Source organism: Terrapene carolina, unplaced genomic scaffold (assembly GCF_002925995.2).
Source record: "Terrapene carolina triunguis isolate 2854851 unplaced genomic scaffold, T_m_triunguis-2.0 Scaffold68, whole genome shotgun sequence".
NCBI lineage: Eukaryota > Metazoa > Chordata > Testudines > Emydidae > Terrapene > Terrapene triunguis.
In genome coordinates, this window is record NW_020664419.1 from 44,870,141 (window position 1) to 44,887,057 (window position 16,917).

At 43.2% G+C, this 16,917-nt stretch overlaps 1 protein-coding gene across 1 annotated transcript in view; it reads left to right on the forward strand.

The window, feature by feature from the left end:
- Window positions 1-16,917, forward strand: part of DOCK4 (dedicator of cytokinesis 4) — a 391,670-nt gene that overhangs the window by 336,211 nt on the left and 38,542 nt on the right. Inside the window, exons 35-37 of the mRNA XM_024200912.2 lie at window positions 4,607-4,700; window positions 13,068-13,216; window positions 14,492-14,578. Coding sequence (XP_024056680.1) covers window positions 4,607-4,700; window positions 13,068-13,216; window positions 14,492-14,578 — 330 coding nt within the window. The remainder of the gene's footprint in view (window positions 1-4,606; window positions 4,701-13,067; window positions 13,217-14,491; window positions 14,579-16,917) is intronic.

Genomic DNA, 16,917 nt, shown 5'->3' on the forward strand with positions numbered 1-16,917 from the left:
TCAGCTTGCAAGAGAAGTTGCTGGTGAAATAAATTCATGTCTAACACAGAGCAATGCAAAAAGTCAAGAATTTACTGGATGGCCTTTAATGAAGCTTGCTCCTTCAACAGCTTCGTGAAGGATTAGGAATATTTTTTCAAACATTTTCTTAGCAGCAAGAGTGTGACTGATACACAAAATTGTAAAGTCATGCATCATTAAGTGTAGTGTTTTGGTTTCATGTGACCAGACTACTATTCTTAAACCTCACTGACTTGATACTATCCATGTAGATTATAATACACCATTCCCGCTGAATGTGGAAATTTTGTACTGCTTCCTAAAATGTCTCAGATTACCATTTTTCGGTAGTGCACACTGTCACAGCTTTACAGCACAGCAAGTTGTCTTCAGCAGAATCATCGGTCTGACGAACCCTAGGAGCTACGTCACACCAGACACGCTGTTTGACTCATCAAGTTGAATCGCTAAGTGCTGATTTTTTAAAGTACTTGCTCTCAGACATCCTGAACTATGTCACTAATGTCGGACAAAAAACAGTTTTATTTGACAAAAGTACTGTTTTTAGTTTATTAGATGCTACAGGCCCTATGATTTTTGAAACCATACCTACTGTGCAGGGAATTATAAGATTTTCTGCAAGGGCCTGTGCTTTACATGGTCATGTATCAGAGGGGTAGCCGTGTTAGTCTGAATCTGTAAAAAGCAACAGAGGGTCCTGTGGCACCTTTAAGACTAACAGAAGTATTGGAGCATAAGCTTTCGTGGATAAAAACCTCACTTCTTCAGATGCAAGTAATGGAAATTTACAGAGGCAGGTATAAATCAGTATGGAGATAACGAGGTTAGTTCAGTCAGGGAGGGTGAGGTGCTCTGCTAGCAGTTGAGGTGTGAACACCAAGGGAGGAGAAACTGCTTCTGTAGTTGGATAGCCATTCACAGTCTTTGTTTAATCCTGATCTGATGGTGTCAAATTTGCAAATGAACTGGAGCTCAGCAGTTTCTCTTTGGAGTCTGGTCCTGAAGTTTTTTTGCTGTAAGATGGCTACCTTTACATCTGCTATTGTGTGGCCAGGGAGGTTGAAGTGTTCTCGTACAGGTTTTTGTATATTGCCATTCCTGATATCTGACTTGTGTCCATTTATCCTCTTGCGTAGTGACTGTCCAGTTTGGCCAATGTACATAGCAGAGGGGCATTGCTGGCACATGATGGCATATATAACATTGGTGGACGTGCAAGTGAATGAGCCGGTGATGTTGTAGCTGATCTGGTTAGGTCCTGTGATGGTGTTGCTGGTGTAGATATGTGGGCAGAGTTGGCATCGAGGTTTGCTGCATGGGTTGGTTCCTGAGTTAGAGTTGTTATGGTGTGGTGCATGGTTGCTGGTGAGAATATGCTTAAGGTTGGCGGGTTGTCTGTGGGCGAGGACTGGCCTGCCTCCCAAGGTCTGTGAAAGTGAGGGATCATTGTCCAGGATGGGTTGTAGATCACTGATGATGCGTTCGAGAGGTTTAAGCTGAGGACTGTAGGTGATGGCCAGTGGAGTTCTGTTGGTTTCTTTTTTGGGCCTGTCTTGTAGCAGGAGGCTTCTGGGTACACGTCTGGCTCTGTTGATTTGTTTCTTTATTTCCTTGTGTGGGTATCGTAGTTTTGAGAATGCTTGGTGAAGATCTTGTAGGTGTTGGTCTCTGTCTGAGGGGTTGGAGCAGATGCGGTTGTACCTCAGCGCTTGGCTGTAGACGATGGATCGTGTATTGTGCCCGGGGTGGAAGCTGGAGGCATGACGGTAGGCGTAGCGGTCGGTGGGTTTTCGGTATAGGGTGGTGTTAACGTTGCCATCGCTTATTTGTACTGTGGTGTCTAGGAAGTGGACCTCCCGTGTAGATTGGTCCAGGCTGAGGTTGATGGTGGGGTGGAAGCTGTTGAAATCATGGTGGAATTCTTCCAGGGTCTCCTTTCCATGGGTCCAGATGATGAAGATGTCATCAATGTAGCGTAGGTAGAGAAGGGGCATGAGTGGACGAGAGCTGAGGAAGCGTTGTTCCAGGTCAGCCATAAAAATGTTGGCATATTGTGGGGCCATGCGGGTGCCCATAGCGGTGCCACTGGTCTGGAGGTATATATTGTCACCAAATTTGAAATAATTGTGCGTGAGGATAAAGTCACAGAGCTCAGCAACAAGTTGTGCTGTGTCATCATCAGGGATACTGTTCCTGACAGCTTGTATTCCATCTGTGTGTGGGATGTTTGTGTAGAGAGCCTCTACATCCATGGTGGCTAGGATGGTGTTTTCTGGGAGGTCACCAATGCATTGTAGTTTTCTCAGGAAATCAGTGGTGTCACGGAGATAGCTGGGAGTGCTGGTGGCGTAGGGTCTGAGTAGGGAGTCCACATATCCAGACAGTCCTTCAGTGACCTTTACATGGTCATGTGATTCATAAAGATACCACCGGAAAAGGACATTTTATTGATGTTGCTACTTTGAAAAAGTGGTGTTGAATTTTTCAAGCTGCCTAGTTTTCTTTGGGAAAAAAAATCCCTATTAATGGCTGTCTAATTTCTAAATATTACCTTGTTTATACTCTTCATAGACTGCACATTATGGCTTAGAATCATTTGATGAAAAAACATGTAGCATATTTCTCATTGTATTTGAACAAATTCTTTTTATTTTCTGAGCTGTTAATGGAGCAACTTGCCACTATCCATTCCACAGAATGTTCTATCTCCAGTCAGAAATGAGCTTCAACAAAGACCTGAGTAACTTATGCAATACAGGTGCGTGAGGAGCAACAGAGCTCTTAGTCCTTAGCAAGTAGAGCCAGTCTGGTATTACAGTTCAGTGCCACATCTTGTCATGATCTGCATGCATGGATACTTGCACTTCTTTGCTGTCCAAGTAACATTTTTTTATGGGCCTGGTGCTGTTTTGCATTCCAGGCACACGTGCAAGTATAGCTTTAATATTTTGTCTTTTTTGTATTTTAGCAGATGCTCCAGCAGCTGCTGCACTGCTAGCTGTGCTTCTCAGATTATAGTATTATGGTGGCCTTGAAGGGACATGCTATTGCAGAGCTCATGTTGTGTCTCCATTTTTATCCGTTTAAAAATATACACTTATTTTTGTAACATTTTACATTTTTTCTCTGACTTCCTACAACAACTTTCCCTGAGATTCTTTCACAGTGCTCCTCCCCATCTTCCTCACTTTAGTGATTGTAACCCACAGTTTGGGAATCTGTGGTCTAAAACAAGAACATCCACAGTTTATTCCAACAGAGGGGCACATTGGCAACTTGCCGAGAGCCCAGAAGAGATACATAATAACATGGAACAGATCACAATCTTGAATGTGCAGGCGCACCCTGCAGCATTAAGGCTGTAGCGTGCAGTGATATATCTTGATCTGAACAGACCAGTTACAAAATTAAGCATTGCATACTGGGACCTGTATGTGCATGCCCTGCAATTCTATCTTCAAGATGACATCATTTGTGGTGTATGGTGTAAAACACCATTCTCCTACTGCTGGCCTTGGAATACCTGATTTAGGGCCTGTACTACTCTGACAAACAGAATTAAACATTGAACATAATGGATAGCTCAGTGGTTTGCGCATTGGCCTGCTAAACCCAGTGTTGTGAGTTCAATCCTTGAGGGGGCCATTTAGGGATCTGGGGCAAAAATCTGTCTGGGGATTGGTCCTGCTTTGAGCAGGGGGTTGGATTAGATGACCTCCTGAGGTCCCTTCCAACCCTGATATTCTATGATTCTGTAAAGTTTCAAAACTGCATGCAGGACTTTATTCATGTGACACCCACGTCAGTCACTAAGACTGACACATCTAAAAATCTCCAGTAACTCTGAAAACCTGATTCCACCTCCTTCAATATAAGTTCAAAATAGAATGTTTTTTATATTTGAGACATGGTATGCAATAGTCATGCATCAGTTACCAGCTTCAGGAGCATAAGCCAGAGCTGAAGAAATCACATTTTCTTTCAGGGTTATTTTGTTTATAACACTTGAATAGTTCTTTGCAATGCTGCCAAAGTCATCCTGGCATTGTGCTATCACACAGTGAAGAGTAAACATACAGTAGAGTAGATATTTTGTTAAAATATGAATACAAAAGCCAGAGTGCTTTCAATTTTTTAAATCAGTGTAGAGCTTTCAATGAGACATTAAATGGCTTCAGTGGCGCTTGATAGAAGTACAGATGTATTTTTTAGATGGCTGAATTGGTGTTTTTGAGTAAAATGATTCAAATAGATAAATCATGGTATTTTAGTTCTAGCAGATTCTGACTCTTGTGCGGGAGAATAATTTTAAAAATATTCTGGATATTTGGATTGTTCTCAACAAAATGTAAGAGGCCTATTTATAAGGGACTACATGTACTGCTACATGTACTGACCTTTATCACTTGCCCTTGTAAACATGCAACTTCTTGAAACTTGCATGTATTTCTGCAACATTAGGTTTAATATGTATGTTCTATACACTTAACAATTACTTCCAACACCAATTTTTGGCTATTTATTCTGCCATTTTACATTGTCACAAACATTTTGTTTAACCACCTATATAATTTTTTTGTTGCAGAACTTTTATAAGACCGAACTGAATAAGGAGGAGATGTATATTCGCTATATCCATAAGCTATACGACCTGCATCTGAAGGCACAAAACTTTACAGGTAATTGTTGGTACATACAACCTAGAAAAAAATATTAAGAGTTAGATTGTGACTTATGCCCTTTCACAGTCATAGTGAGGTCATAGGCAATAAGACACCTCCTTTAACCCCTTTGCAGGTCACCCGGATCTTAGATCCAAGCAAGTAAAATAGGAGGGGCCTCTTGCCAGCTTACTTTCCCCAAAGCAGGTGGGCAGGGAATATGCAGAGCCTTGGCTCTATTTCACACACTTCCCCTACTTGCTGCCCAGAGGAGCTGTGCTACGTGGGATAGACAGTAACAGTATAAGGTAGCAATGAATTTATTACTCTTTCCCACCCAGGAACAAGTAGGATTGAAAGACAGAATTGTGATTAAGCTGTCTCTCTCTGAGTCACAGTGCCTCTTGGCATTACTGTTGGGTAGGTGTGGCTTACAACCCACCCCAGTTTGTGTCTCCAGTCACAGTTTAGCCCATATTGATTCACAAAACTGACTTGGAGTTAAATGAGGCAACTCCTGGATTTTCATTCTTTCTGTTTAATAATTTAAAAAGAGTGTGAAGGGTTGGGCTGCTCAAATCAAATGTGTTTCTGCACTAAGGTTGAATTACCAGGGCTTTTGAGCCTTCACATGTTTCTGTCATGAATGAAGAATGGAAATACCAAAGTTTTCTTTCCTGTTCCGATGGAGTCCTTTGAGCAAATACAACTAGGACATGTATTTCCAGCTGTACTCCGTACACTGCTGTGATTCCATGCAGATAAGAAAAAATAGGGACATCTTGTATTCTTAACACATTTAAATTGATTGTAAAACAGAGAGAGAGAGAGAGTTTGGATTTTCTCCAAGTGGTGTATTTCCCACTGTTTGGCACCATTCATTCATTTATAGATTTTAAGGCCAGAAGGGACCATTAGATCTAGTCTGATCTCTAGTTCATATATCACAGGCCATAGAATTGTACCCAGGCAATTGATATGAGGTGCTGGTTCATAATGCAGTTATGTGGTCACTTCAGTGACCTGTTATTTTCTTAAAGCCACTACATAATTGCATTCCAAAATCTAAACTTCTGTTTAAAAAAAAAAAATCATCTTGCCCTTATGGTTTCAATGATACCCTTAAAAATGTGAAGGAACGTAACCAATGCAGTTATGTCTGCCTAAGTCTTCATGCATCTTGTAGAGCCATTGTTTCAAGCAGTCTGAACTGTGTCAATTCATCTGAACTGTGTCAATTCAATGGGGAACTAACTCTGAAGCCTGATATGGTCATTTAAATATCAGTGTTAAATATATTGCTGTTTGTTTCAGTAGACACAAAAGATAATGTATTTATCCATTGTTGTACATACAACATTGGATGCACAACAGTGGTATTTATCATTGTTGGGCAAGTAGATGCTATAAAGAGTTACTGGACTAGGTAACAAAATATTCTTCTTCAAGTAGATGCAGCTGTGTATTCTACTTAAATATGTGCACACAAAGCACTTCAAAGCCAAATAAATTTGCTTAGCAGTACCTGTAGGGACAGTGCTCATTCCCTGTAGCTCCCATGATCCCCTCAGTTCCATCTCACCATCCTTGGCTAGAGCTGAAGCTCTGTGTGGTGTTTTTACCTCATGCTTTCAGTCTGTTTTCTGATGAATTTTTCTTGTGTGTAGTAGTTAGGAGTATCCTAAGTTAAGTTTAGTGTTAGTATCGTATTAGTTACAGGCATTGGCTGCCCTGTGCAGTGACCTCATTGGGGTTCAAGCATTGCCAGTAGTGTGTGGGGGCCATCCCCAACAGAGATCCTCACATGAGGGGCTTGTTGTGTCTCAGTGAAGGACACATTAAAGACAGATGAGGTACTGGTAAGTCGTTCATAAAAAGGACTCAAGTGGCAAGAGACTCACAGTATTTCATAATCCTCAAGCGCAAGGGAGGGATGAGACATGTCTTCAACCTCTGCGATCTCAGTAAAAACATCAGATATATGAGATTCTGTATGGTAATCCTAGCAGCTATCCTCCCCGTCTTAAATCACAACAACTAGTTTTCTGCCCTGGACCTTCAAGACACTTACTTCCATATAGCAATCCTGCCAAGCCACAGGAGGTTCCTCAACCAATACATCATGCTGCCTTTCGGCCTGTCTTGCACTCCCTGGGTTTTTACCAAGTGTATGATGTGGTAACAGCATACCTCAGGAAGAGGGGATTCATATCTTCCTGTATCTCAACCATTGGTTATTGAGGGCAAGTCCAAAGAGGAAGTCCTCTTTCATGTTCATTTCACACTACACTTAGTTGATCATCTAGGTCTCATCCTAAAAAGTGGGAAATTAAGGTTGGTTCCAACTCAAAGAATTGAGTTGATTGGGGTCCTGCTAGACTCTATGTGCTCAAGAGCATTTCTGCCAACTGAGCAATTCCAGGCAATTCCCCACCTATGTCTGGAGCTGCAATCTCAACTCTTAATCACAGCCTAGGCCATATGGCTGCAGATCCACAGCTAGTCCAATATGCCAGACTACACCTTCATCCTCTTCAGAAGTGACTGAAGTTGGTCTATCATCCGATTCATCATCCCTTGGACTGGCTGGTCCACCGATCCTGGACTCCTTAGGGTGGTGAATGATTCAAGATATTGTGTGCCAGGGCATTCCTTTTGCTCAGTCTCCACCAACCAAGACTGTAGTCATCAATACTCCCTTAATAGGTTGAGGAGCACATCTGGGATTGCTGAAAGTTCAAGGTCTGTGGTCAGAACGAGAAGCTTCTCTGCGTATCAATGTCCTGGAGCTTCGAGCCATCTACAATGCCTGTCAGACCTTTCAGGATCACATCATGGGCTCAGTGGCACTCATACTTACCAACAATACCATTGCAATGAATTACATAAACAGGTGAGGGGGGGAGAACACTCCAACATGCTGTTTCAGGAAGCGATTAGGCTATGGCAGTTTTGCATTGGGGAAGACGTTACCTCCACAGGTGATCACTTCCCTGGGATACAGAATCACCTGGAGGAGCACCTCAGATGAAATTTCTCCCTGAATCATGAATGGTCCCTGAAGCCAGCGTCCTGCACTCCGTCTTTGCAGTTTGGATCATTCCGACGATCAACCAGTTTGCCACGAGAGAAATAAGAAATCTGTTTTGCTCTCGAAGGGGTCTTCGTTCAGGCTCTTCTAAAATCAAAGTAACCCTGTGGCTGCACCCTAAGTTTTTATCCAAAGCAGTTTCCCAGTTTCACTTGAACCAGACTATATATTTACCAGTGTTCTTCCCCAAGCTGCATTCAACCCCAAAGGAAAAAGGTCTTCATATACTAGATGTCAGGTGATGTTTAGCTTTTTATCTGGAAAGGACCAAATCCTTCCGCTCCTCATCTCATGTGTTTGTTTCCTGTGCAGACCAAATTGAGGGTCAAATGGTCTGTCATGAAAATAGAGGGAAGAGTAGCAACCTTTATGTATGCAGTAGCATAAAATCCCTCCTTGGCAACTGTACTGGATTGCCTTACCTGTAAGGGGCTAAGAAGTTCAAATAACCTAGTTGGTACCTGACCAGAAGGACCAATGAGGAAAGAAGATACTTTCAGATCTGGGAGGGAAGGATTTGTTTGTTGTTCTCTTTTGTTGTTCCCTTTCCGGAAGGGAGAAGCCAAGCAGGTACAATATCTCCTGAAAATATACCTGATATAATCCAACTAGAACCACAGAAATTGTAAGTAGGGCAAGGGAATGCATTAGGTTATCTTTTGTTTTGGCTTGTGAATTTTCCCATGCTACAGAGGTAGTTCTATTCCTGTTTTTGTAACTGTGACGCTGAGCCCAGAGCGGAAACCTCTGTGTTTTAAATCTTTTTATTACCCTGTAAAGTTACCTTCCATCCTGATTTTGCAGGTGTGATTCTTTTTTTTTTTTAAATAAATAAAGTTCTTCTTTTAAAAACCTGATTGATTTCAGTGTTCTGAAGACAAAGGATCTGGTCTGTGCTCACATTGCTAAGGCAACAGGTTGGTATATTATTCTCAAGCCTCCCCAGAAAGGGGGTGAAGGAACTTGGGGGGATATTTTGGGGGTATAGGGATTCCAAGTGACTCTTCCCTGAATTTTTGTGTAAATCACTTGGTGGTGGCAGCAATACCGTCCAAGAACAAGGAAAGGAATTTGTGCCTTGGGGAAGTTTTAACCTAAGCTGGTAGAATATAAGCTTAGGGGGTCTTTCATGGGGGTCCCCCCCCCCCCCCCCCCCCCCCCGCCGAGTTCAGAGTGGCGGGGGGAACTCTGACAGGGTCTCTTCACAGACAGTCTTCAGGTGGATAACTTCCATACAAAGTAGCCTGGGCTATGCTGCCTCAAGAGGTGTGAGCTCATTACACAAGAGCCCAGGCAACGTCCATGGTATTTCTAAGTGACATTCCTATATTGGACATTTGCAGGGCTGCAACTTGGTCTTCTATGCATGCTTCTACAAACTACTATGCCATTTTTGCTGCATCCAGGTCAAATGGCAACTTTGGGAAGGCAGTCCTGCAGACTCTGAGCCCCACCTCCTATTAGTCCTGCTTTTGAGTCACCTTAGTAGATTACATTGCTGCGTCTATTAAAAAAACCCTGTTACCTATCTGTAACTGTTATTCTGTGATGCAGATGTGTATTCCCCTCCGGATCTGAGTCTATACATCTGACGTTTGATGTGAGGGAACAGAGGGGGTTGGGGTGGCACCCCCTTATAAGGTCAGGGGCAGTGCTATGGCCACAAGATGTGAGCACTGCCCCTACTGGTACTGCTAGACAAAGGTCTCCAGCTCCGGAATGCTGGGCATGCACACACCTAAGTAGAATACATGTCTACATCGCATCTCGAAGAACAGTTCCAGGTAGGTAATTGTTTTTTCAGTTGCCCCACTCCGAACTTTGTCACGTTAGCCTCTGTCCAAAACGAAGAAGGAAATAGGAGATCAATCACCTGCCCTGTATCAAAATACTTTGGGTTTGCAAAATCCCAAACTGACCTATCGTATGGGTACTAGAGGCCTCAATCCAGCTGACATCCACTCAGCCAAAAAAACTCCAGCTTTTCTTCAGTAACTTGCTAATTGTAATTATGAGGGTTCAATACCAAAACCTGTAGTACATAAAAAAAAGTCATTAGGAGACCAGTTGGGCAAGGTGGAGTTGTGTTGGGTACATGGAGCTTGGACCTCCTAAGGTACAAAGGAGAGAGGATTTCTTTAATTCCACCATACCTGTCTGGCCTCTATATGTTTAGTGTGTCAGAGGATTGGGAGGTTGTATTCAGGAGAGAGTTTTGGTGACCTTGCTGTATAACTTCAGAGACCTTCTCATATAATTTGGGCATAATGACCAACTAGAGATATATGGTTGCCCCAGACATGATTTTTGTGACACAACTGTGACTTTTAGGTTTTTACATAACAGGTTTTAATAACCCACTGAGCAAGGCATGTCAGTGGATCCTTACACACTATTTTCTATATGTATGTCCAGTATAGTCTGAGGACTGATTGTGACCTGATTTTTTTTAATGTTTTTAAACTATTCATTTCTTATTTTAAGCAATATTTTGCTCAAAATAATGCCTCCATGACAGTTATTCATTTTTCTATAGATTTCTTTCTCTCTTTCGTTTATAGCATTTGCAATCCATGACACTTTCTTTTTTTTTTTTTTTTTTTTTTGCCATGACACTCAGTCAGTCTTATTTAGTACTACCTGATTAAGGAAGGGTTGGCCTCAGTCCATGACAAAGGATAGAAACAGTCCTTACATTGAAAAGCAAAGGTTCATATAGTCCATTCCTTTGCCTTACATATTGATGTTCAGTGAAAAGAACACATATAAAAAGTTAGTTTAACCTTGACCCTTGTCAGTTGCCTGGGGACAGGAAGTAAAGTTCACTCTCTTAGCAGCACTCCAGTATGTTACACTTTTATTTCATCTAGTTGTATAGTTTTGTTCCAGTGATACAGGCAGCTTTCTCTTATTCTCATTTATTTTATCTGCCTTCACAATATGACTTACAAGACTGGTTCACATTCTAATAATTCTTTGTGAGAAAAGGCCTTTTTAAATCTAATATCTAGCATAAATCTTTTCTTCCACAGCTTCCAGTCATGGTTTTACGTTTAATCCCCTTGTGGGTAGAATATATAATGTCCTTGTTCCTTGTGTGTCCCCTTCAGAGACCTCAAAACTGGAATGAGATAACCTTTCAGTTTCCATTAATCGCAGAAATGTTTAACTCTTTGAACCTTTCCTCTTCAGATAGATTTTTCCATATCGTAAATCAGCCCCTCCTGTTTGCTTTCTTTTGGTGCATGGGGAATTAATACAGACATCTGCCAGAGGTGTTAATAAGTTACTTATATACAATACAATATGTCCAAGAACTTGCACATACAGATTTGTACTACAGAAATCTTCCAAGCTAAGTCTTCCATGATAGAAATTGAAAAGGAAAGGAACACTAAGAAATTTTCGTTTAGTGCGTATTTAGATTTAGTAGTTTGTTAGCAATAAAGAAGTCAAGCTGTATCAATCTTATAGCAATTAGTTTTAAATAAAATTATAAATAAGTATATTGGACATATTAAATATAAAATTATATGCAACAATTATATTAAAATAACATTTTTTAAGTTGCAAAGACAAGCACTCAGAAGTTAGGAAATGCCAGAATTAAGGTTGCCTTTGTGCTTCAATCACTACATATCTTCCAAATCCTACAATAAATGAAGCAGGGGGTCCTACAGACAACAGTTTCTTACACTTCACAACCCTTATGCATTCCCATAGCATGGTCCATCATGTGCACTGAATGAGGCAGAGGAAAAAAATAGTATGTGATCATGTAATTAAAGACTGTATCCTAATGCATATATACAAGAGGGCCAAATGAAGATTGCACAAGCAACCTTAATTCTAGCATATCCTAACTTTTGAGTGTTTGACTTTGCAACCTTAGTAATGTTCTTTTAACACAATTTTGTGTGTGTGTTTGTGTAATTTCCTAGGTTTTTAAAAAACAAACTGAAAAAACAGATTCCACTATGGGGATCATCAGCCGGGTTAGAACCTTTAGATCCACAGCTCAGTTCTTGCCACTGAAGCTAACAGAGAACTGATAGAGGATGACAACTTATTACTGTTATGTGGACCAGCAGTAGAGGGGAATGAGACATTGTGCCAGAGGGTTTCACTGATACTTTTGACAGCAGGGGAATATTGAATCTTGGATTTCATTGCAGGCTGTAGGGGAGTGTGCTCTAGTGGGCACAGATCCTTCTGCCCTCATTCCTCCCAGCCCTGATCCCTTCTGCCCTGTACCCTTCAGCCTGTCCCTGCACAAGTTCTGTCTTTTTACCCCAGCTCTTCATGCCAGTGACTCACCACACCTTCCAGTCCTAGTTTCCTTGTCTAGACAGTGCCAGTTTCTGCCCCTCCTTTCGTTTTCCAATCTTTTACATACCCTTCCCCCACACTGGCTCCCAGTCCCTCTCCTGTTTTCCCCCCTCCCCCAGCTCCCAGTCCATCGTCTTGTATAGCCACTATCCTTTCCCCCCCCCCCCCCTTTCCTGGCTCCTAGTCTTCCCCTTTTCTCCCCAGTCTCCTTGACCCAGTCTATACCCTCTGCTCTTTCTGCCCCCAGGCCCAGCTCCTTACCCCTCTGCATTCTAATCAGATTGTTCCTCCTCCTTCTCCATGTTGCTGAGGGAGAGACAGTCTCCCTGCTCTCAGTCCAGGTGCCTGGCAGCAGCCCGGATTAGCAATTGCAGGGAAAGTCCTGCTCAGGCTTTGCAGCGAACATGCCCAGTGTAGATGGAATCTTTGGAGAAATTAGATGCTACACTCTAACAAGTCTCTACTGAGCATCTGAGAGTTTTCAGTGTCCTATAATTTGGCCATTTTTTCATGGGGATGGCAAAAGGCACGTATCTGACACACAGGCCCAGCCCTCTGCCAAATTTCAAGTCCGTACTCCAAAGCATAGTGGACCTAGAGTTTCTCAGCAAAACAGTTGTAAGAACTTTTTTAAGATGGGCAAAACAACATATTTTCCCCTAATCTCATGCTAAAACTTGCAAAAATATTCAGCCTGAGGCAGACATCCAGCATAGGAAATTTCATCCCGAGCAGTTAAAGTATGGCAAAGTTATAAGCAACTGAAAACAGCGTATTATTGTGGGAAGTGTAGAGCAACCTTGTGCTACCAGCTCCCCTATGATGATTTAGGTAAAGTAGTTGTTCTATGCAGAGGTATAACTTTTATGAGAATATTATGGTAGGTCCTGGTTTAAATAACATGGCTTTTGAGGTATTTTATATTTTTCATGTTTACATATAACACTTTGTAACTTGTCTGACAGAGGCTGCCTACACACTATTGCTGTACGATGAGCTATTAGAATGGTCTGACCGGCCATTGAGAGAATTTCTAAACTATCCCATGCAAACAGAGTGGCAGCGCAAAGAGTATCTTCACCTTACAATCATCCAGAACTTTGACCGGGGAAAGGTAAGTGTGTTTGATTATTGATGTTATCATGAATGGTTAGTAGGATTGTAAAATCCCCTCCAGTTTTGCAGTGTTTATTTCTTGTATCTAGGGGAGTGACTGCCATATAAAAGTGAGCATTTGCCGTAAATTACCACACATGGTGTCTGAAATACTGTTGATTAGGACTTGCATAGTGCTGTTCAAATGGAAGTCTCAGGGAATTTTACAGATGGGAAAACTGAGCCACATAAGTGACTGAGTTGGAACTAAAACCCCGGTCTCCTGACTCTTAGGCCTGTCCTCTATCTACAGAACCAGGCAGGCTCCCTTGAATAGCAACTGCAGCAGCAGTAGTACTACTAATAATATTTCAGATGCTGCTGTTGTTAAGTTTTAATGGTGACCATAGTATATTGTCATTATTCAGAAATCTTATCCCAAATTCGGAAGAAACTATTGCCGATTGGTCTGAAGACTGGCACAAATATTGGGTACCAATATTATCTGGTTTAAAATTATACTCTGCTTAATTTTTAATTAAATCTCTCTCCTCGATAATTGCTACACAAGTACAGATAGATACACTGTAATTTTTTGTAACTGGTGTAATATCCGTGTAAATTTTTGTAAGTAGTAGAATTAAAACTAATGTTGAACGCTGGTTAGCAATGAGTCAGAAACAATTTAAGGATACTCTGAGCTTGTGAAACTGAAAACTTGTTTTCAACCAGATTGTTCCTCCTCACCCAAAAAAAAATTCAAGGAAGGAATATTTTTCCTAATTTTTCTACTCTTTTATATGTAAAATACATTTTATATTGGAACATATAATCAGTCTAATAAATCCCATGTACAGTGCTGGAGGAGAGGGATATCTCTTCATTAGTGATCTCTGCCTTCTGTAGTGGCACAGTGTGTCTTATCTCAAATTATTCTTTTTATCTACTAACTCTGGAAATATACGTTTTGATGCCTCAAAGAGTCCAGAAGTTTAGTTAGGGAGTTTTGCCCTTATCAAGGTACTGCAGACAGTGGGTATTATGTTCAAGTGTGTTCAGTAACTGGGAGTTCAGTTCAGTCAGCCTACAAAGAAGGAGCTTTAATAACATATTGTGAATTGTCACACAACAGGTGTTGTCTGTGTTATATCCTTGGGGGCAACAGTCTGCCTCATATTTGTTGGCTACAGGGAAATTGTAGCAATAATAGAAGATATTTGGAAAGCTATTTGAAATTGCCACAAAGCATGATTCCTCTCCGTGTTGAGTATTTCTATAACCTGTTTGTCTACAGTGTTGGGAGAATGGCATCATCTTATGCAGGAAGATTGCAGAGCAGTACGAGAGCTATTATGACTACAGAAATCTCAGCAAGTTGAGGGTAATGTACCCGGCTATATTTTGGTCATTCATAATAAGGAGCTTCCTTTTGATTAGAGTTTAACAAAATGATTCTTAGCATATTCAGCTTGGCCTTGTAAGCCTAATATGACTAGTATGCAATCCTTACCTTTGACTCTTATTTGTTCCCTATAATGTATATATCAGGAATGGCCAAACTTACTGACCCTCTGAGCTGCATTATGACAATCTTCAGAAGTTCGAGAGCTGGAGTGCACCTGCCGGGGTTTGGGGCTTCAGCAGAAGTGGGGCTAAAGCCCTGAGCCTCGGCAGTTGCTTCCCACAGAGCTGAAGCCCCGAGACCAGCTAGGCTTCCCAGCTAGGCAGAAGTCAGAGGCAATGCATGCGGGGGGCACATGGGTTCATGTGCCTCCCCTTCCTTCACCCCCCCCCCCGATTTTTTCCAGGGTTTGCTGGCTCTGCTCAGTCACATGGTGCCTCTGGGTTCCTCTGCCTGCGCGACAGCTGCTGGAGCCAGCAAGCTGGGAGCTGCAGCCATAGGGAGAGGCAGCGGCAAACAGCTGGGAGCTGCAGAGAGAGCTGCTGCTTTTGCTGCTGGCTCTCCCCATGGAGCTAACACCTGGGAGTTCTAGGGAGGGACCCCTGAGGGTAAGAGGGGGTCATGCTGTGGGTGGGCTGACTCAAACTGTTGGGGGGGCCTGAACCTTTAAATTGTGTTCCCACCCATGCTCAGCAGGCACCAGTCATCTCTGGCAGAAGCCCCTACCCCCACCACCCTGCCACAAGGCAGAAGTGTCGAGCCCCTCTCCCCCCAGTCTGGTAGGTGAAGAATGAGGGGGACATGAAGGTGCTCCATGAGCCACATTTTACCTGTAAAATAGCCTCTGGTTGGCCACACCTGGTATATACATCTCTACCGCGATATAACGCTGTCCTCGGGAGCCAAAAAATCTTACCGTCTTATAGGTGAAACCGCGTTATATTGAACTTGCTTTGATCCACCGGAGTGCGCAGCCCCGCCCCCCTGGAGCACTGCTTTACCGCGTTATATCCGAATTCGTGTTATATCGGGTCGCGTTATATCGGGGTAGAGGTGTATGTATAAAGTATTCTGGAATATATGCAGAATAACAGTAAATGGATAGATTTTCAATGCTTCCATTTTGGGCAGCCATCCAGTTGGACTGCTGCTGCAAAACACTTTTAACACACGAGTGAGTACAAAGCTGTACTTTTGTTGTATTCATATTTCTAGCTAACAGTATACACAATCGCTCTGTTATGAGCAGCCACCCACCTTCATTATTCTAATTGCTTGAAAAGCAGAGCGATGGATCATTAGTTCTGTATAAATATTTTTCTGAGAACCATGATTTTTTTTAAAATGACAATTTAACAATTCAGAACCTAAATGAGGGTTTTGTCCTCTTTCCTATTAGAAGCTTCCTGTTCCACTAAAGGTTTTTTTAGGAACTCAAAAACATATTTAATATTTAGTTTGCTCTATTGGACAGATAGAGCCACACATAGAAGAAGGAAATACAGTACTCCCATGAAAATTTTGCCCTTAGTAATGCCTAGGGTAGGGGTCGGCAACCTATGGCACGCAGGCTGAGCGGGGCCAACGGCCAGGACCCCGACAGGCAGCAGTGTGCCATTAAAAATCCTGCCTGGCCCAGCCCGCTCTTCTCCGCCCACCGCTGTCGCTGGCAGGGGCAGGAGGCAGAAGCAAGCTTGGTCCTGCCGGCTGCTGTTGTAGGGCAGGCACCGCCAGCAGCCAAGCTTCTCCCTCCCCCGCCTCTTCCCCCAGCGTGCTGCGTCGTGCACCGCCTCCTCTTCCTCCCTGCTGCCGATGGCCCTTGCGAGGGCGGGGAGAAGAGGAGCCCCAGCGCCCTCGCTGCTCAGACTGGGAAGGAGGCAGAGAAGAGGCAGGAGCAGGGCCTTGGGGAAGGGGGGTGGAATCAGGGCGTATCCCTCCAGCCCCCTGCCGTGAGCCGCTCAGGGCAGGGGGCTGGGAGCACCCCCCCGATCCCAGCACCCCCCCCGACTTTGGCACTCTCCACACATACCCAGCCCCCCGCACCCCATGCCCGGACTCCTGCAACCCCCTCACACGCCCCCAGCCCTCTTCTCTGACTCCTGAACCCTCCTCACACACACCCTGCCCTGACTCCTGCACTCCCCACACATACCCAGCCCCCCACACACACCCTGCCCTGACTCCTGCACTCCCCACACATACCAAGCCCATCCCACACCCCATGCCCTGACTCTTGCACCCCCCACATCCCCACCCCTGACCCTGAGCACCAAACGGGAGCTCCTGCACCCCCTATACACATTCCCACCTGCACCCTT